At 52.8% G+C, this 21,183-nt stretch overlaps 1 protein-coding gene across 2 annotated transcripts in view; it reads left to right on the top strand.

Moving 5' to 3' along the window:
* The window catches only part of MYBL2 (MYB proto-oncogene like 2), a 41,445-nt gene extending 21,178 nt beyond the window's left edge, over positions 1–20,267 (top strand). The window contains exons 7-14 of one of the 2 annotated variants that reach the window (XM_058562665.1): positions 2,363–2,650; positions 6,044–6,454; positions 8,647–8,786; positions 14,399–14,498; positions 15,991–16,104; positions 17,556–17,660; positions 18,955–19,104; positions 19,731–20,267. In XM_058562665.1, the coding sequence (XP_058418648.1) occupies positions 2,363–2,650; positions 6,044–6,454; positions 8,647–8,786; positions 14,399–14,498; positions 15,991–16,104; positions 17,556–17,660; positions 18,955–19,104; positions 19,731–19,859 (1,437 nt within the window). In that variant the 3' untranslated portion in view covers positions 19,860–20,267. The remainder of the gene's footprint in view (positions 1–2,362; positions 2,651–6,043; positions 6,455–8,646; positions 8,787–14,398; positions 14,499–15,990; positions 16,105–17,555; positions 17,661–18,954; positions 19,105–19,730) is intronic. The other variant, XM_058562666.1, reaches the window with a different exon arrangement.
* The last annotated feature ends 916 nt before the right edge of the window (positions 20,268–21,183 follow it).

Here is a 21,183-nt window from a genome sequence, read left to right as displayed (position 1 = left end):
GAGAACCACTATATCGTTGAATACATTTGCCAACATTTAATACTAAGAGTAATAAGTTTAAAATGAGATTTTGTTATATCTTGCTATCTTAGGTTTCTTTTTCTATTAAATCTTCGTATGTTGTTATGTGTATACAGATGTTTACCCCATTCTTTCTTTTCTTTTCTTTTTTTTTTTTTTTGGTAAGGAAGATTGGCTCTGAGCTAACATCTGTTGCCCATCTTCCTCAGTTTTTTATGTATGGGATGCCACCACACATGGCTTGATGAGTGGTGCATAGGTCCGCACCTGGGATTCAAACCTGCGAACCATGGGCCGCTGAAGCGGAGCGTGCAAACTTAACCATTATGCCACTGGGCCAGCCCCCTGCCCCATTCTTGACTCTCATATCTGATCATCTTGTCCATGTTGCTGTGTGTATCAGTGATTTGTTCCTTTTTATTGCTGAGTGATATTCTGTTGTATGTATGTACCATGGTTTGTTTATCTGTTTTCCAGCTGAGGGACACTGTGTCCAGCTAGTGTTTACGAATGAAGCTGCTGTAAACATTTGTGTGCAGGTTTTTGTGTGAACAGAAGTTTTCGTTTCTCTTGGGTAAATATCTAGGAGTGGGATTGCTGAGTCATGTGATAAGTACATACCAAACTTTATAGGAAATCGCTGAACGGTTTTTCAGAGTGGTTATTTTCTGACGTGGGATTCCCATATTGGTAGCTTTTGAATAGTGTTTATAGCGTTCTCCCCCCCCCCCCAGTTATAGCAGTTACACATTTTTAATCAAATCTGTTCTTCTTACGTCCTTTGCTTATATCACAAACTGTGTCCATCCTGTCTTGACAACGATAGCAATAATAGCCACTGTTTAGATGGGATGCTTTTCACGTCATTGCTGATCTGCATAACATCCCTGCTAGGTAGACCTTAGCGTCCTCATTTCACAGGCAAGGAGACTGACCCTCAGATGGTCACACAGCTTGCCCAGGGTCAGCTGGTCAACAGCAAAGCTCTGTCTGCATCCAGAGCCCGTGTCCTCTCCCCGACTCCATTGTGCCTCATTGACACGGGATCCCACTCCTTGCTCTCAACATGGCCGCAGCTAATCACATGTGCTGTTTTCAAGGCTACGCTGGGGTCTGTCAGGTTAACGTGTCAAGCTTGTTTTCAAGGTTTTGCCAGGAGAGCTATTGCCACAAACGATTTTCCTCTATTCCTTTTTTTTCTGTCTGTCACAAAATTAGTAAACACTCATTTTTCAAACTTGAATTTTGAAATATTAAGCGTACAGCAAAGTTGCAAGAATAGTACAAAGACCTCCCGTATACCCTTTACTGGATTCATTAGTTTTTAACATTTGCCATATGTGCTTTATCTTTCTCTCTGTATATACATATCACTTTTATTATCTGAGCCATTTGAGAGTCGGTTACATACATTGTGCCTCTTTATCCCTTAATATTTCAGTGTGTGTTTCCGAAGAAGAATGGTATGACCTTACATAACCACAGTGCAGTTACAGCCAATCCAGGGAATTTAACATTGATTCAAGACTTTTTTTTTTTTTTTGTGAGGAAGATCAGCCCTGAGCTAACATCCATGCCAATCCTCCTCTTTTTGCTGAGGAAGACTGGCCCTGGGCTAAAATCTGTGCCCATCTTCCTCCACTTTATATGGGACGCTGCCACAGCATGGCCTGACAAGCGGTGCGGTGCATTGGTGCGCGCCCGGGATCTGAACCTGGGCCACCAGCAGCAGAGCGCGCGCACTTAACCACTACACCATGGGGACCGGCCCCCGATTCAAAACTTTTATGTAATCTACAGTCCGTATTCCATTTTTTTCCTGCCGACGGTCTAGTCTAGAATTAGACATTGCATTTCCTTATTGTATCTTTCAACTACTTGCACCTAGAATACTTCGTCAGCCTTTCTTAGTCTTTCATGATATCGATTTTTTTTGTGTGTGTGTGAGGAAGATTAGCCCTGAGCTGACCTCTGTCGCCAATCCTCCTCTTTTTGCTGAGGAAGACCGGCCCTGGACTAACATCTGTGTCTATCTTCCTCCACTTTATATGGGATGCTGCCACAACATGGCTTGACAAGCAATGTGTTGGTGCACACCTGGGATCCGAACCAGGGCCGCCACAGTGGAGCGCGGGCACTTAACCGCCACGCCACTGGGCTGGCCCCATGATACTGATATTTTTGAAGTGTAAAGTAAGGCCAGTTATTTCATAGACTGTCTCTCAATTTGGGTTCATCTGAGTTTCCTTGTTAGATTCAGGTTGTGCGTTTTTAGCTGGAATACTGCATAGTCTGTGTCTGATAACAAAAAGTCCAAACAGTGTGCCCTTGTGTCCACCAGGGAAGTCTTGTGACCAGCTGGCCCCCGGCGCTCCCCGCCATGAAGGAAGAGGAGAGCAGCGAGGAGGAGGCCGGGGCAGCCGCCCCTTCCAAGGAGCGTGAACCCGTCCCTGCAGAGCTGGATGGAGTGCAGACACCAGAGCCCTTGGAGGACTTCCCCAAGCGTGAAGACCAGGAGGGCTCCCCACCAGAGATCAGCCTGCCCTATAAGTGGGTGGTGGAGGCTGCAAACCTCCTCATCCCTGCTGTGGGGTCCAGCCTCTCTGAAGCCCTGGACTTGATTGAGTCGGTAATATGGTCACAGCACTTCACAGTGGGCACGGAGCACCCCCAGCAGGGAGTGCTGCTCTCGTGGGCGGGCATCCTTCCCTTCACTCATCGTCCCGCTGACATTTACTGAGCCGTGCAGAGTGCCTGGCTGAGAGCCAGGTCTTAGGGACACTGAGATGGTCACCATGCGGTCCCTGCCCTAAGGGAGCTCCTGACACACGCTGTATAGTTCGGGGTGGGGTGGGAGGGCTCCTCAGAGGAGGGGGCACTGCACTGAGTCCTCACAGATGATGGGGGGACGGTGTTTGAAGTTGATAACACAGTACGGGGGGAGTGTGGTGTTTGTGGCTCCACAGATGGTTGGGGGTCCGTGGAGAGGGGCCTGGGAAGTGCCAGGGTTGGGGGCTGGCCCTGGAGTAGTGAGTGCATTCTCATTGCTTGGGGGGCGCAGCCACCAAGGCTGCACTGGCAGAGGATTGTGCCCCTTGGCAGAAAGCTCCTCGGTGGGGACGAAGCACCTCTTGGTGTGACATCCCTGGCTCCCAGCTGCATCATCTAGGCCTGTGGTATGGAGTGGGGTTCAGCGGGTGATGGGCAGGAGGCCTGGTGACCAGGGGCAGTGAGGTTCAGTGGGAGGTGCCCCACATTCACCGTCCCACTTGGGCTTCTCCTATTTGCTAAGAATAATGATGTTGTTTATTGAATATGTACTAAATGCCAGGCTTGGAACTTAATGTACAGTCCACACAATATCCTGTGAAGTGTATCCTTTCTCTGTATTGTAGATAAGACTGAGGGTCAGAGAGGTCAAGTAGTGTACCCACGGTCACGCAGTGAGTAAGCTTGATGGCTTGACCATTGTGCTGTGCTCCCACTGTCCTGCCCAGTGAAGGACTGGATGGTGCAGTCTCCAGGGGGCCATCTGCTGAGACCCTCTGACTCTGGGTCTCACTTCTTGCCCTCGGTGGCTGGGACTGGACCTAGCTGCAGGTCTGTCTGTGTCCCTTCCACTGCGGAGAATTTCAGAGTAGCTTGAGAAGCAGGTCTGCTGTGGTCATCAGTCTCCAAGGCCTCCGTGTGCGGTCCCTCCTTTGGGCTCTAGGGGAGTGGTAGATGAGAGTTGGGCTCACTCTGTGCCTGGCACTGGTGGCGCTTCACAGTGTTACCTCCCTTGGTCCTCAGACGGTTCTGTATCTTTCTCTACTTGATAGGCACGGAGAAGAGAGAGGAACTCACTTCTGTCGAGCACCCACTGTATGCCAGGCCCAATGCTTAATTAGTAGTTATAGTATCTAACCTTTGAGTGCCAGCTATGTGCCAGGCTCATTACTTGCTGCCTATATACACGCTCTCTGTTGGTTCTGTAATAGCCCTGCGAAGTAGGTGGTAGACTCATCACTAATGAGGGAATCCCAAGCTAAGAGAGGTTAGGAGACTTCCGAGCATCACACAGCCGGGGCCAGGAGTCAGGCCCTACTGTCTCTAAGTTCGAGCCCTTTGCATGATGACCTCCAGTGGCTGATGGAGTTACAGCATTTGCAGAAGTACTGCTGTCTGTCCCTCCCTGCAGCACTCCAGGTAGACCTTGTAGGATGTGCTTCTGGTCTATTAGACGCTGTCAGTTCTGGGGCCTCCCTGAGGTAGGGCTTTGCTGCTGGGAGGGTGGGCCTGAAGTCAGCGCAGCCCTGAGCTGGCCTCTGCTCTTAGGAATGAACGGCCCTAGGCTCCTGCAGCTCCCAAGGACCAGAAATCACCACTGAGGGTCAGGGTCTACTCAGGACCAAACCTCCAAGTATCAGAGGGGAAGCTTCTGTCTCCGGAAGCCTTTTGGCTGGGTTGTAATTTCCTGGGCAGAGGTGGGAAGACCTGGGTATGCCTCTTGGGATCGCTCTTAGAAACTTAGTGACCCAGGCGGATGGCACCCTGTCTGACCTGTCTGTCTCGGTGTGAAAGGGGAAAAGTAACGCTTCCCTGGCGGGGTTGTTGTGGAATTGGAAACAATTCAGGTGAAGCGCCCAGGAAGGCACCGTGATTGACAGGCTCGTGGAGCACAAGTGGCGTCTCCTCTCCAGGAATGGAACCGTGCAAATCAGGACCTTTAAAGCTGTTCACAGCCTGGGGCCCATGACTTCCACCGCTAGTAATCCATATTAAGGAGATAACTAAAAACGTAGGAGAAGATTTATGTCCAAGATGTTCACAGAGATGTTATTTTTAATTTTTAAAAATTAGGCTAGGGGCTGGCCTGGTGGCGCAAGCAGTTAAGTGCGGGCGCTTTGCTGTGGCGGCCTGGGGTTCGCCGGTTCGGATCCCAGGCACGTACCCACGCACCGCTTGTCGAGCCATGCTGTGGCGGTGTCCCATACAAGTAGAGGAAGATGGGCACGGAAGATGTTAGCTCAGGGCCAGTCTTCCTCAGAAAAAAGAGGAGGATTGGCATCAGATGTTAGCTCAGGGCTGATCTGCCTCACAAAAAAAGAAAAAAATTAGGTGAGAAAAACTAAGTGTCCAGCAGAAGGGGAATAGATAACGTAACTGATATATTCATATGAGGGAATATTTTGCAGTCATAAAAATTGTTATAAAAGTTGAAAATTTTTCATCATCATAACTAATATTTATTAATAGTAAACATTTAACTCCATAGGTAATAGAATTAGATACTATTATTATTATAACAATAATTTTAAATGGAGAAAAAAGCAGGCTATAGAAATGTTGTATACTAAGGTTAAAAACATAAAATCCAGGCTGGCCCCGTGGCTTAGCGGTTAAGTGCACGCGCTCCGCTGCTGGCGGCCCAGGTTCAGATCCCGGGCGCGCACCGACACACCGCTTCTCTGGCCATGCTGAGGCCTCGTCCCACATACGGCAATTAGAAGGATGTGCAACTAGGACATACAACTATCTACTGGGGCTTTGGGGGGGGACGGGGAAGAAACGTAAAATCCTAGATTTTAGGGTCACGTGTAGATGGTAAAGAAATGCATGAGGATGGTAACTACTGAATTCAGGCAGTGGTCTCCTATCTACTGGCAGAGGATGTGAGCAGGGAGGTGCACGTGGGGCTTTAGTGATGAGGTTTTATTTATTAGGCTGATTGATGGGTATCAGTTTTCTTTGTATTTTTCTTTGTGCTTTTTGTATATCTTATATATTGCCTGGAACATTTTTTAAAATAACAGCAAGCAACCACATGCACAATATGACTTCAGTTATATTTACAAATACAGATGCACAGACATAGAAGAATCCTCGAGGAAATGCAAGGAAATGTTAATGAGGATTGCCCCTGGGCTGTGGGATTATACTTGACAGCTGTGTATTTTCCTGTAATGAATGAGTCTGGTTGTATCGACTGGTAGAAAAGCAGAGTAATTGCAGTTTTTCCTAACCCCACCTCTCTGGGCAGGACCCTGATGCTTGGTGTGACCTGAGTAAATTTGACCTCCCCGAGGAGACGTCCGCAGAGGGCAGCATCAGCAACAGTCCGGTGCAGCCACAACCATCGCAGCAGCAGGCCCCGCCGCCCCGCCAGCCTGCGGCCCCGGGGCCCAGCGTGACCGAATACCGCCTGGACGGCCACACCATCTCGGACCTGAGCCGGAGCAGTCGGGGCGAGCTGATCCCCATTTCCCCCAGCACTGAAGTGGGGGGCTCGGGCATCGGCACGCCGCCCTCGGTGCTCAAGCGGCAAAAGAAGAGGCGTGTTGCCCTGTCCCCCGTCACGGAGAACAGCGCCAGCCTATCCTTCCTGGACTCCTGCAACAGCCTCACCCCCAAGAGCACACCCGTCAAGACCTTGCCCTTCTCGCCCTCCCAGGTGTGTGGACCCCAACTGCTCGCTGGGTTTGGTTTACCGACTCCCAGTGCCCAGTGCAGGCCCGGCACGCAGGCACGTGCCGTCCAACAAGTACTCGTTGAGCGTCTGTGTGTGAGGCCCTGTGCTAAGTGCTGGGACACGGGGGTGAGCAGAAACGGGCCTGGCCCTACCCTCGCGGAGCTTACACTCTGGTTGGAAGACCAGTTGATAAAAGAAGACCCAAATAAACGTGATAAATGGAATGAAGGGGAAGGCTACAGGACTGCGAGTGCTTCTGGTCTGCGGGGAGGGTGTCATCCAGGAAGGCTTCCATGAGGAGGAGGAATTACTTGTGCTGGTGTGATAACTGAGCAAAGAAGGGAAGGGACTTGATATTTGCTAAAAGAATCAATTTATTGAGCACCTATTTCACACCAGATTTGCCAGCACTGGGGAGCAAAGATGAAGATACAGCCCTGCCCTTGAGGTGGATAGCTAGGGTTGGGGACAGGCTATAATGAGTGGATCAGAATGTGGTTTGAAAAGTGCCAGGGTGATAGCAATGACTAAGTCACTGAGATTGTTATGTTCTGGGTACTGCTTCCCAGGATCTGTAGTATACACAGTGTTAGAGGAGAGCCAAGGAGGGGCCCTGTCTTTCCTAGAGGTCAGGGGAGGCACTCAGAGGCTTCCTGGAGAGTGTGTCTGAGCCGGGGTTTGTCATTCGATCAGCTTGGACAAAGGCACTGAGCTGGGAGAGCAGTGTCTGTTGTGTGAAGTCCAGAGCTAGAAGTGATAGGTGGGTGGGCGGGGTGGGGAAGGTTGGGAGATGGAGGCAGGGGCCTCGGAGGGCCTTAGGGTGTGACTGAGGGGTATGCAGTGCCCTGGGGGCTGTGGGGGCACGGGGATGGTAGAGCTATGAGAGGATGGACTGGGGGTGGGTGAGACACAGGACCCAGAGTTCCATGTGCCCGGACAGGAAGAGGGTGGGCAAGCCTTTGGGTCTCACTGAGTCTGCTCCCCTCTGAGGATGTGGGAGAGCACAAGGCCCAGAGGTGGCACGTTTCAGCAGGTTACCCCGTCATCTGCTCTGAAAGGATCGAGGCCAGGCCCACGTGTAGGGAGTGACTCGTGTTTCCGAGAGAGGCCCTGTGTTAGTTTGCTAGGTCTCCATAACAAAGTACCCCAGACTTTGGGGCTTAAGCCACAGAAATGAATTTTCTTACCGTTCTGGAGGCTGAAGTCAAGGTGTGGGCAGGATTGGTTTCTTCTGAGGCCTCTCTGGCTTGTAGATGGCTCTCTCCTCCTTGGGTCTTCACATGGTCCTCTTTCTGTGTGTGTGTGTGTCCTAATTTCTTTTCTCTTATAATCTCTTACCTTTTCCTCTTATAATCTCTTTCCAAGGACACCAGCCATATTGGATTAGGGCCCATCCAGATGACCTCATTTTACCTCAGTCATCTCTTTAAAGACTGTATCTCCAAGTACGGGTTAGGGCTTCATACGAATTTGGGGAGGACACAGTTCAGCATCTAACAGGCCCCAGGTGAGGGCTGCTGACTGGGGAAGGAAGACAGCAGAGCCCTGAGCTGCCCAAACAGTAGCCCAGGGTGGTGGGACGTGGTGGCCGCCCTGTTCCAGGGACCCCGCTTAGGGCAGTGGACATGAGTGCTGCGGATGGCCCTGAGCTATGAAGGGCACCTTTAGACCAGAGAGGGAGGGGAGGGTGGTGCTTCACTTGGCTCAAATCTGGTTGAGTCCTCCTCTGGCTCTGTGACAAGTACGCGGAACACTTATATGAAGTCCTTAGCTCTGGCGTGAGAAGGCGCTCTCTAAATGTTGACATCACCACCCCCATAGTCACCAGTCTGTCACAGCTCTTATTTCTTCTGCAAAGGGGCTGCTCTCGCACAGTCAACTTTCTTGGCCCCCACTACACTGTCAGCAGCACCTGGGGGTGGGACATGGACCTCCTGCAGCCTGGCAAAAGTGAGGATTGGGGGCAGTGACAAGCCCAGGGGTCTACACGAATCTTCTCGGTGGGTTCCTGTCCATCCGTCCTGGTCTTTGTTCTCTGATGTCTGACGAGAGGAGTCTCCCAGGTCAGGAGGGGACTTCTGTCAGAGCAGCCATATCCGGGAGAGTGTCTCCCGGGTCTCTCTCCACCCCTGCAGGTCGTTACTCTGTCTTGTTTCCTTTCTCTTCCCTGGCAGTTTCTGAACTTCTGGAACAAACAGGACACACTGGAGCTGGAGAGCCCCTCGCTGACGTCCACCCCCGTGTGCAGCCAGAAGGTGGTGGTCACCACGCCCCTGCACCGGGATAAGACGCCCCTGCACCAGAAACACGCTGCGTGAGTGCTGTGCCGTCCACCTGCTGCTGGCCCAGGAGCGCTGGACCTGCCGCTCCCCCAGCAGTGGCCGGCCTGGCGGCCTGGTGGGGACCAGGATCACTGGGGAGGGGTACTTTTGGAAAAACACACGAGACTGCTTCAAGAGAGCAGCCTCCCTTCTGGCCACCACCCCCCCTGGTTTCCGTGAGTGTATTCTGGTGCTTTACCTTTGTTCTTCCTCATTTTCATTTTTTAATTTGATGGTTTTCTAATCTTGGGAATAGAGAGAGACCAGATTGTCACAAAAAAACGTAATCTCCATCTTTTCTAAGTTTCAAGTGCAAACCCACCGTGTTTGAGTAGTCTGATGTGAAGGACGAAAGTGCCCTGTGTTCCCTCCGTCTCTCTGGTGCTCAGTTGGAGGGAAGCTGTGAGCTTACGAAGCACAGGGTTTCTCCTTCCGAAGCCCGCACAGGTTGCTTACCCGCCCGCTTCGATGAAAGTGCTTGCACAGCAAGTTTACTTCTTTGTGTCAGCCTGAGTCTGAGCTCCAGGTGGAGAGAGCTGTGTAACTGCTTCTGCTTGTTAACTGGCCGCGGGAGAAGCATTGCTGTTTGTTGTTTCACGAGTAAATGATGTGATTCAGGGATGAGTTCAGGATGTTAGCCCTTGTAATGATACATAATTTCGGAAAAGATTTATGACTCCCTTGGTTCAGAAATCAGTCTCAACAGTTGATCTAAAGTTTAACACAGATACATTTCGGGAGAAATTATTCTCCTTTCAAGCCAGCATCCTGGGATTTAAATCAAAGCCCCTAATCAGGTATGCTGGGACCGCAAAAGGAGCTGACTCGTCCCCTTCTCCTGTTCCTCCTCGTCCTGTTCGTAACCTGCTGTTGCTCCCGCTGCTCTGTTCTCTTCCACTCACAGAAGCATGTCCATGCTCTTCAGCCCTCTGTGGATCCGTATCTCCATCTGGTAGGACGTTCCTTCTGTCTGAAGGCCGTCCTTTGACATTATTTGTACTGTGGGCCTGCTGCTGATGAGTTCTTTTAGCTTTTGTATAGCTGAAAAGCTGCCTTAATTTTTGGAAGATATTTTTGCTGATTATAGAATTCTAGGTTGACATTTTTTCTTTTCAGCTTGAAAGGTGTTGCTCTCCTGCCTCTGGTTCCCACTGTTATATCATTGGTTTGGAACAATTTGATTATGTGTTGTAATGTATTCTTCTTTATGTTTCTTATGCTTGGTGTTCATTGAGCTTCTTGGATCTGTGGGTTTATAGGTTTCTCCAAATTTGGAAACATTTCAGCCATTATTTCTTCAGATGTTTTTTCTGGGCCTTCCACCCCCCAGTCCTCTTCGGGGACTCCACAGTTACACATGTGTTAGGCTGCTTGAAGTTGTCCCACAGCTTACTGAGTTATGCTTCCTTTTTTCTTTTTTTTTTCCTCTCTGTTTCGTTTTGGATAGTTTCTATTGCTGTGTCTTCAAGTGTACTAATCCTTTTCTCTGCCACGACTAATCTAGTAATCCCATCTAGTGCATTTTTCCTCTCAGGCATTGTAGTTTCCATCTTCAGAAATTCAACTGGATCTTTAAAATATCCTTCCGGTCTCTACTTCAGTTTTCAAACATAGGGAATACAATGATAATGTATTTATGTTCTTGTCTTGTCTTGAACTGTTTAATGTTCTTTTTTTTTTTGTGAGGAAGATCAGCCCTGAGCTAACATCCATGCCAATCCTCCTTCTTTTTTTTCCCTTTTTCTCCCCAAAGCCCCAGTAGATAGTGGTGTGTCATAGTTGCACATCCTTCTAGTTGCTATATGTGGGACGCTGCCTCAGCATGGCCGGATAAGCAGTGCGTCGGTGCGCGCCTGGGATCCAAAGCCGGGCCGCCAGCAGCGGAGCACACGCACTTAACCGCTAAGCCACAGGGCCGGCCCCTGTTTTAATGTTCTCTGCTGGTTTTAGCATGTGTATCAGTTCTGGGTCAGTTTCCCTTGAGGGACTTTTCTTCTCATTGTGATTCTTGCTGGGGTTGTTATTTTCTGCTTCTCTGTATGCCTGGTAATATCTCATTGGATGCCAGACGCTGTAGATTCTACCTTGTGGTGAACTGCGTATTTTTGTATTCCTATAAATTTTTTAGAGCTTTGTTCTGAGAGGCAGTTAAGTCACTTAGAAATAGTTTGATCTTTTTGGCTCTTGCTTTTAAGATCTATTAGGTGGGACCAGAGCAGTGGTTAGTTTAGGATCCTACAGGACGCTGCCCACTGCTTGTGAATGATGAGGATTTCCAGTCTGGTTGGTGGGAGTGACCACTATTTCCAGCCCTGGGTGAGTGTCGAGTACAGTTCTCAGTGATCTTTTCCAGTGGTTCTTCCCTCATCTCAGGTAGTCTCCTCACGTGTGTGCACAGATGAGCACCCTGCTGAATACTCGAGGAGGTCCCTCTGCTGATCTCTGGGGTTCTCACCTCTGTAGCTTCCCCCTCTCTGGCGATACTGTGTTGTGTGAACTCTGACTGCCTTTGTCTTCCTGGATGCTCACTGTCGCCTCTTCAACTCAGGGCCTGCTGGGCTCCTGCGCCCCCTCCCTGTGCTGTGCCCCGGAGTCTCAGTGCAGGCGGCTCCCCTCATCTGTCTCCTGTCTCCCAGGCTCACTGTCCTTCGTTGCCTCATGTCCAGTGTCATTTGTCATTTCATCTGTCCTGTATTGTTTTTTCGTTGTTTCAGGCGGGAGGGTAAATCTGGCCCTTGATGTTCCATTTTGGCCAGAAGTGGAAGTTTGCTACTTTATCTGTAAATCCAGATTATTGTCACAGAAGACTTCATTGGTTTTCCCATTTTCTCTTTCAAAAATTGTTTTTGACATTTGCAAGATTTAATAGGCAACAGTTACGGTTTCCTTGTCCCCTGATTTTATATCTCAGCTTCCTCACTTTATTTTCCCCATAGAGCTCATGGTTGATGGAAGGGACAGTTCACTAACAAACAAACAGAGCACAGTCAGTAGATGGTATTTCAGAGGGAGAGAGACACTGTGGGGGAAAATTTTACATTATACAGGCCTGGGGAGCACAGAGTAAGGGTGAGGGGTTTCTAACTTAGGTGGGAGGTCAGGGATGGCCCCTCAGAGAGGGAGAACTCGGCAAAATTTTGAGAAAACGGAATTCCAGGCAGTGTGAATGGCAAAGGCTCCAAGGTAGAAACGTACTGTTTGAGTTTAATCAACAAAAATACGGCCACTAAGTTTGGAGTGAATCAGGTGTAGGGAAGAATGGTAGGAGAGAGGCTAGGGGTCACTAGGGCCGTATGGGTCAGTGGGGACACGGGGTGAGGTTGAGCTGTGTAACAAACACCTTTGAGATTTTACTGGTTCATAAGAGCAAAGTTTCCCCTGTTTTAAAATTTGATTATTTTCTGGGTTAGCTGGAGTGCTTTCTCGAGTTCTTTTCAGAGGGGAGGGTATGCAGCCTATGCTCTCTGAGGTCTGGGCTGTCTGTCTATTGTTTTTCAGTAACAGGAGCTGGATATGGAAATCTAGAGGGAGATTAACTGTGACCCCCAAACCATGGGCTCGACTTCGTTTTCCCATGGCGTTTATGTCATGGAAAAGACCTATCTGACTGTTATTCCTTTGTGCCAAATCTTTTCTCCCTGGATCCTTGGAGGTTTCTTCTTATTTTTTTTTTAGTTATTCCTGAAATTTGTCAGGCTCTATGTTGGCGTGGTATTTCTTTATTAACTTTTTCCCCCCGATTTTGCATTTCAAACTCAAGACTGAAAATTTGAGCTGAGAAAATGTGCTGTTATTTCTTTAATTATTGTTTCTCTGGTGTCTGCTCCTTTTCCTCCTACGTTAGAAATTCCTTCCTACATGGGCTGCATTGGTCTCTTTTTCATCTTCTTATTCCTATTCGTCATCTTAAGCCATTTCCTTTGAACTCTGCAAAGGTCGGGGGATTGTCTTCTGAATCACCAGCTTCGTTTTCTGCAGTTTCCCGCCTGCCAAGTTCTCTGGAAAAAATTGCATTTTTTCCATCTCCAAACAATCTTCTGTATTCCCTTTTCAAGTCGGCCTCCCTTAGTTTTCTAACACGCATGTTACTCTCAGTTCTTTTTTTTTTTTTTTTGTGAGGAAGATTAGCCCTGAGCTAACATCTGATGCCAATCCTCCTCTTTTTGCTGAGGAAGACTGGCCCTGGGCTAACATCTGTGCCCATCTTCCTCTACTTTATATGGGACGCTGCCACAGCATGACTTGACAAGCGGTGCATAGGTCCGTCCCCGGGATCCGAACCTGCGATCCCCTGGCCGCTGTAGCGGAGTGCACACATTTAACTGCTACGCCACTGAGCCGGCCCCTACTCTCAGTTCTTGCTGACACCATGACTTAGAGAGGTTCTGGAGTTTTCTCGTTTGTTGCAGAAGCTCCGTGTCCCATAGAGATGTTTGGTCCCGAGGCTCAGATTCACCCCTTTGAGCTTTGGTTTGAACTGTGGGACGTTTACGGTTGACCAGCGCTTAGCATCCTTACAGAGGGGTCTCTGTGTGCCCCATGTGGGAGATGACAGGGATTTGGGAAGAGATTTGTCGATCCCTGACTAATCTCTCAGTCCCAAGGAAGAAAGGAATGGTTTTTACTTGTTCTAGCTTTTTATCTGCCCGTGGACTGTCTGGCAGGCTGAGGGAAGTGGCTGGAGTGGCGGCCCGGGCAGCGTATCCAGGAGTTGGCCTCTGCACCCGAGTTCCTGACCACCTGGCGTGGTTCTCAGGACCACCCCAGTGAGGCTTCACTGTGGCGGTGCCTCTAGTTGGCTAAGGCCACGCGGCCTCGTGCAAGCGGAGTCTGGCACCTGCCGTCAGAGCCAGTGTTTGCCCACTGACAGCTGGCCCGGCCCCGTACCCGCAGCCCTGGCGCTCAGGGTGTGAGGTGCCTCTTCTGTCGCTTCCCCAGCAGGCTTTTCCATCGCAGGCAGAAATCACGCGATGGTGGGGCTACATCTGATAGAAGCTCTTAAAAATATTTCCACTTGTGGACCAGACCCTTCCCAGGTTTCTCTCTGCTAAAGCTTTCCCTCCACGTTTCTGTTCCCACTGTGGTCGTTTTGAGGAGACTTGGGAAGAGGGTAAGTTAAGCACGTGTGTTGGCCTCACCATCTCGCACCTGATGTCTGCCCTGCCTTTCCTTATTAATGCTGCTGCCACGTGCCCTCCAGGTCTTCCTGGGTTCCCGCCTTACTCCCGTGCCCATCTCTCGCTGGGCCTGAAGTGTGGCCACAAGCCTTCCTTGTCTTGTGGGAAGTCCTAATTACAGAGCAATGACTGAGCAGCATTCTCAGCCATTGTTTCACCTGGGTCTCCAGGATCCTCTTAGACTGTGTCCTGTTCTTTCCTGTTTCTGAGGATGGCCCTTCCTGTAAGCCCCTGATTAAGACCCTTGTTGGGGGGAGGTGGTGGTGGTGGGGTGAGTGTGAGGGAAGAGGGTGTGTCCTGGGGGTTCCTCCCTGCTGCCGAGGCCAGAAGTCTGGTGGAGGGGAGGTGGGAGTCTTGGGCCGCCTGCAGCAGAGCGGCTGGCGTCTGCCCCTACCCTACCACTAAGCCTGCTTCTCTGGCCCTGGCAGGTTTGTAACTCCAGATCAGAAGTATTCCATGGACAACACTCCCCACACGCCGACCCCGTTCAAGAATGCTCTGGAGAAGTACGGACCACTAAAGCCCCTGGTATGTGGTGTGGCCAGGGGGTCTGTGCAGTGGGGTCTCCTGGGTTCATCCAGGCATTTACAGTTCACAGGGCCCTCTCTCTCTGAGATCTCATTGGATTCTCCTAACAGCCCCAAGAAGTTGCAGATATCCTAATTTTGTAAATGGGGAAACTAAGGCTGAGTTACTCATCAGTTCATCAGACATTTCCCGAGCACCTACAGTGTGCTGGGCAGGCTCTGCTGGTGCTGGAGACGCAGTGGCACCCTGGTGAAGCTGAATGTGGGATGGTGGAGACCAGTGTTTAACACAGGAATACATATGTAACTGTTTTTAGCACATCGTAATTGCTGGGCAGAAGATGGGCAGGTGTTGGAATGGAGAAGGACTTGCTCGGGTGCTGTGGCTAATTTTGGGGGAGTGGCACATTGCTCCTCAAACTGAAGCCTTTAGGTTAACTGTCAATTCTTTACAAAACATGGGTGGGCTTGAGAGGGCCAGTGAGGAAGCACCCTCCCCAGCAGTGTGCAAATCCCCCTTTTCCCCCTTTTTCTCATATCATGAGACAGGCATGCTTTCCTCAACGAAAACAGAAAGAGTTGACCCTTGGGGCTTTCTGAGACAGAGGCAGGTATTTTAGAAACCAGTTGAAGGTGAGAGGGGCGGATCATAGAGCAGCATTCAACCTGTGGACAAAGTCTGTGGCGTGCTGCCCCCGCCTCCTCCCCTCTCACTTCGTGGGGCCCTCGTGTGAAAGCCTGAGACGATGGGGGCTATGGTCTCCCCAGTCCTGAGCAGAGCTGGTTGAATTAAACGGGCCCAGGCAGGGTACTAGTTAGCACTGCCCTGTCCTATCCCAGGGGGGATTTGGCTCTGATACCTGCGGGCTCTCTGGACAGGTGCGAGAGGGCAAAGCTGAGCCTGGCAGCTATAATTAAAGCACATGGGCGCTTTTAGAGTGACTTCTCAGGTGTCGGTGTACCTAGATCTTCTGCTCGCTAGCTCTCTGCCTCCCCTGGTCTCTGCTGCCGGAGCCCAGAGAGGTCACCAGGAGCCCCCAGGCCCGAGAAAGGGAAATGGAAGCAAGCGTCCCCATTAGTGTGGAACCAAGGGGTGAAGGAGTTTGTGCTTTGAGCAAGTCCAGGTTCTAACAACAGCTGTGTGACCTTGGCCCAGGCTCTTGCTCTCTCTGAGCCTCCGTTTCCACCCTGTGGAAGATGACAGCTGTTGCACAGGGTTGTGTGAGGGTTGCTGTGGTGAAGTGGGGACGCTGCTGGCCCATGGTGGCCCTCAGTGAGTTAAAATCGGCGTCTGCTTGTCCAAGTCAGGAGCGTTAATGGTCGTGAATGATGTGTGTGAGGCCAGCGTCCTGGGACTGGGCCTCCTTCCTGCGTGGCCTGGGACAGCCGAAGTGTGGCTGGGTCTGCCCTGCCTTCCCCATGAGCAGGCTCTGCCCCGTAGCCTGGGAGCAGAGCCTCACATGGGCCATCCCTGCCCCTGCCCCTGCCCCTAGCCCCAGACCCCGCACCTGGAGGAGGACTTGAAAGAGGTGCTGCGCTCTGAGGCCGGCATCGAGCTCATCATTGAAGATGAAGTGAGGCCGGAGAAGCAGAAGAGGAAGGCTGGGGTGCGTGGCTGGGTCGGGCGGGAGAGCCCCTTGCTGCCAGCCTCGGCAGCTTGGGCAGGGGACGGTGGGGCCAAGGGGGTGGTGAAGAGAGATAGTGGGACCGGGAGTGGGTCTAGGAACAGCTGATTAAAGTGAGGTGCTGGGGAAAGCAGAGCTGTGGCCCCATGCGCCTTGCTCCCCTGGAGTGATTGTTGATGAAACCGACCGAGGTAAGGCCCTGGTGCCTGGGACCCTCCCCTCCTCCCGCTTTGAACTGGTCTCTCATTCACTCTTACAGCACTCTTATTCAGCATTGTGTTTGGACCCTTCTGAAGTGGGCTCTGGGCTGGGCTGGGTGGGTGGAGCAGTGATTAAGACTCAGATGTGGTCACTTCCTCTTCAAGTTCAGTGGATGGAGATGGACACCAGGCAGACACCAGTGGCTTTGAGTACGCATGGAAGTGAGGAAGTAGAAAGGGTCACAAAGAGAGGATTCTAAGGGAACTCCTTCAAATGGAGCCAGCTCTGCATCTGGCCATGTGAGCCAGGTGGGGGACAGTCTGTTCAGGTGAAGTGGAGAGCCGGTAGGGTCACAGGTCAGGGAAACCTGGGTGCAGAGGGCAGGCAGGAGCCGTCCCAGGCCAGCCCAGAAGGCTCTCCCGCTGCACTGTGTTGTTTGTTGCTAGCAGGGCAGACTCTGGGTCCTGCTTTGTGTGCCCCCTTTTTCGCAGATGCTCTCCTCTGGGGAGAGGTGGGAAGATGGGAATGTGCCAGGGTGGCAGGCAGAGGTTATAGGGGGTGGGTGGGAAAGGTGGGCTGTCAGGCTGGGAGGGACCCACTGGACTGGGCCTCTGGCGAGTAGGTAGAGAGATCTTGACTCAGGGCCTCCCTGGCCTCTCCTCTGTGTTGGATGGTGGTTCTGAGCTGCGGAAGCACCTTTTTGGGTCACACTGCTGGGTTAGGGGGTGAGTGTGAGTCCCAGAGCCCCTCCTTGGTATTGAAGCTGACCCCTGACCTGCTTATAGGAGGCACAGGGGTGGGGCCAGGCACGCCTGTAATGGGCCTCTGTCCCATAGGGTGTTATGTCTCCGAGTTACTCATCCGTGGGTGGGTGTTTTAGGTGTAACTTGGATGATTCTCTGCTGGGCCTGTTTAGGGGGTGTTTAGTGGGGTAGAGACCTGGGGGCTGTGCTTGGTCCGTCCGGGGATGAGGAGCGGGTCTCTGGGTGGAGGCTGGCGTTTGTGTCCTCGCTTCCTATTGCAGCGTCTGGCAAGACAGAGTCTACACTGGGCACAGAGTCTCCTGGACCCCACCTGCCGCCAGCAAATCCCCACCAGCCGGGCCTTGCTCGAAGGCAGTGGGGCCCGGTTCTATGACCAGGGCAGCTGGGCACGCGTCATCAGGGCGCTGATGGTGACCCGTGGGAATCCTGAACGCCTGTCCTAATCGCCTCCTTCTCCCCAACCCCCAGCTGCGGCGGAGCCCCATCAAGAAAGTCCGCAAGTCCCTGGCTCTCGACATCGTGGACGAGGACATGAAGCTGATGATGTCCACGCTGCCCAAGGCTCTGTCCTTGGTAAGGGGTCTGAGGGAGATGCTCTGTCAGCCACGCCCCCCCAGAACTGCAGAGGGCTCTTCTGCCTCTGGAACCCTTTAGCTGTGGAGGGGACCCCAGAGGTGGAGTGGGCTGGTGGTTCTCGGACTGGGGCTCAGGGTGCCCGTCTCAGCAGGGCGGGGCTGGGGGGCTGAGGGAGGAGGTGGGGCTGGGCACCCCTTGCCCTGGTTCAATCAGGGCAGCTGTGCTCCTGTCTTTCACAGAAAGATTTACTTGGCAAGTGTTGCATTGCTAAAACATATTTGAAAACAACAGGTCCAGGTCCCTGCCGCCTTCTCTTGCATTCTGTTCATGGGAGTGACCCCAGACAGGGGCTCAAGGCACAGCCCGGTGGTCGGGGCACATCTCCCTGGGATGAGTGCTGTCCAGTTCCCAGGCCGATCTCAGGAAGGGGGCTGCTGCCTGTGCAGGACGTGGGTCCCCAGAAACCATGCCACGCTGTTGATCCCTTGTAGCTGACAATGGGGCCAGCCTGTCTTGCCCTGGCCCCCAGTGGGAGGCAGTGAGAGGCATGGCGGGGGTCATGAGACAGAGAGTTGCTTGGCTAGGTCTTACAGGTACGGCTGCTGCACCCATAGTCCTTGTAGAGAAACCTCACTTTGGCCAGAGATCCCCGCCAGGCCAGGGACTTAGTGCCCTCCGGCCAGACCTGGGGCTGGCATCGCCTCGGGCACACAAAATAATTACCAAAAAGAAAACACTGTAGGGCAGGCAGTTAAGAGCACAGGATTGGAGTGGGGTGGGCCTGGGTTGTCCTGACACCAGCGCCTGCTCTCTGGGGTCTCAGGTCCCTGAGCCCGAGGTTCTTGCCTTTGATAAGGGCACCGAGCCCAGCAGACTAGGAGGGTAAAGGCCGAGTGGAGCGGGGAGACTGGGAAGGCCTGGGGGCACTTTGCACAGCTCCACGTGTTTGCTGGTCGAGGCAGGCGTCTCTGACTGCCCGTGGATGTTTCTGGTACCTGGAGGAGCTAGAGCAGCTGAGGCTGTGGGGGAGCAATGAGCTTCGTGTGACAGGAGCCGGCATGATTGGGCGTTTTAGGTGCCGGGCTCTGAAGCAGGCGCTTTACAAATGTTTTCTTATTAATCTTTAAATGAACTCCCTGTCTGAAAGAGGAAGCTGGGGCTTAGAGAAGTTAATGCTCTGCCCAGGGTCTCCACAGCTGGAGGCGATGTGGCTGGGATGTGACTGAGGTTTTCTTCCTTCCCACTAAGCGCTTGTGGCACAATGGTGAGTCTGACTTGGTTTTGATTTCAGCCGACAAATGTTCCATCAAGCTCCTCCAGCCTCATCCTGTCAGGCATCAAAGAGGACAACAGCCTGCTCAACCAGGGCTTCCTGCAGGCCAAGCCCGAGAAGCCGGTGGCCGCCCCAAAGCCCCGAAGTCACTTTCCAACCCCTGCCCCTGTGAGTGCCAGCCACGCATGTGGCATCACCTTGGTTGCTCTGCTGCCCTTCTCCCCTCAGGGCCTTTGCACAGGCTGCTGCCTCTTTCTGAATGCTGTTTTGTGGCTCTCTTTGCTTCAGATCTCAGTCCAAACGCCACTCCCTCAGGGAACCCACGTACTGGGGAGACCACCCCCCACCCCCTGACAAGCCTCTCTTTTATGACATGGTCTCACTTGTAATTAAGTTGTTGTCTCTGTATTTGGTTGCTTAGCACGTCTGTCCTTGAAGGCAGGGGCTGCCCTGGGCTGTTCACATCTCAGCGTCTGCATGTATGAACCCCTTGCCCCTCCTTCTCACCAGCCTGCGTGGCTGTAGCTTTTCCCCACTTGGAGACTGGTGCCACACGGAGAGGATAGGAGTGGCCATGTTGTCTGGCCCGTCCTCCTTGCTTTACAGCTGAGGAAGCCCAGAGATGGGAATGACTTCCCCAGGGCCACCAGGAAGAGAGCACAAGAAGACTTGTGGCTTCTAGAGGGAGGGAGGGAGGGTCATAGAAATATCCCCGCCCCTCCCCGGCCAGTCACCGGGGGTGACTGGGAGCATGCTGTCCTTGCCTGGATGGTAACCCTCTTACCTCCTCCCAGATGACCAGCGCCTGGAAGACGGTGGCCTGCGGGGGGACCAGGGACCAGCTCTTCATGCAGGAGAAAGCGCGGCAGCTCCTGGGCCGCTTGAAGCCCAGCCACACGTCGCGGACCCTCATCTTGTCCTGAAGGGCTTGGGGGTCACGAGCCCATTCTCATGTTTACAAGGGGCTGGGGGGACCGAGGGGGTCTGTGAATTTGAGACTTACTCAGATGACCGCCTGCAGGGAGCCTTCTGCCGCCAGCCCCTCCCCAGACTGCTCAGGTGGAGACAGAGCAGAGCCACCTGCTTCCTGTCTCCGAGTCCGGCTGCGGCTGCGGGCGGTTCCTGGTGCTAACAGAACAAAGTCCCACCCCTGGGCCTGCTCAGTCCTCTCCCCGGTGCCACAGGGAGCCCCTTAGCCTCTCCCAAGCCCTGTTCAGGCCCGGCCCCATCTCAGACCCCTGCTTAGGACAGGGGATGTGGCCAGCGAGCTCCTCCCCTCAACTGGTTGGTGCATCTTCTTGAAAGAATAAATTTGCCTTTCTCTTTCTGCAGTTCTGGGCCCCACCTTTGTCCTGGGCCTGGTCGTACTTCCCTGGTAACTGTCCTTTGGGCCCTCAGGGGTGTGGGGACCTGCACCCTCGTCCTCAGAGTGCAGCCTGGTCTGCACGGCCCAGGCCTGGGCACTCTGCAGCCTTATCCTGCGGAGGGGCCCAGAGTCCTGAGAGCACTTCTCACCGCTGCACCCAGGGGCGTCTGCAAAGCCCTGAGCACTTGTGGCTGTTGGGTGGGGGCGGGAGAGGTGGTGCCTCAAGGCCCTGCTTGGCCTTTGCCATGGATGGCTGACCTGACCTGCGGTGAGCTTGGCCCCCAGGTCAGACTGGTCAGCAAGGAGTGACCAGCAGCTAGGCAGAACCTCCTGGCCATGGTGGCCCTGACTTCCCAAGGCCGTGGCAGCAGTGCAGGCTGGGCTATGGCCTGCCCTGGTCATGGCCCAGGGGGCAGACCATGGTGCTTGGCTGGTAGCTGGGGAGAGTCGCTGGGGATTGGAGAAGGGCGAGTGCCAGGTCTGAGAAGGTCTAGGTCAGGGAGTGATGTTTTCAGCAGTGGGGCTCATGGGGCATGTGGCCATCCCTGGGGGCTGAGGTCTCAGTTCACTGCAGGATGGCCCCCTCCCGGGGCAGGACCACACCTAGAGCCTGCTCAGTGCCTCTGGTCCCCAAGGGAGCCTTGGGGCAGGTCTTCTTGCTTGGGGCCCCCCAATCCTCTAAAGAGAGGAGGAGTGGGAGTTAGGCCTCCAGGGTTCAAGTCTGTCTGACCCAGACATACACCTGCCCTGCCGAGGTTGCACATGGGGTCCTGTCAGCATGGCGGAGCCCTCCCCAGGTGGCCCCTGTCCGGTCACACACAATCTTGCCTGGTTGGAGCCTGGCTGTGTGCTGGTTCCTACTCTTGAGAGATGAAGTAGAG

The sequence above is a fragment of the Diceros bicornis genome, chromosome 19, assembly GCF_020826845.1.
Source record: "Diceros bicornis minor isolate mBicDic1 chromosome 19, mDicBic1.mat.cur, whole genome shotgun sequence".
NCBI lineage: Eukaryota > Metazoa > Chordata > Mammalia > Perissodactyla > Rhinocerotidae > Diceros > Diceros bicornis.
This window is presented reverse-complemented; position numbering and strand designations above follow the sequence as displayed.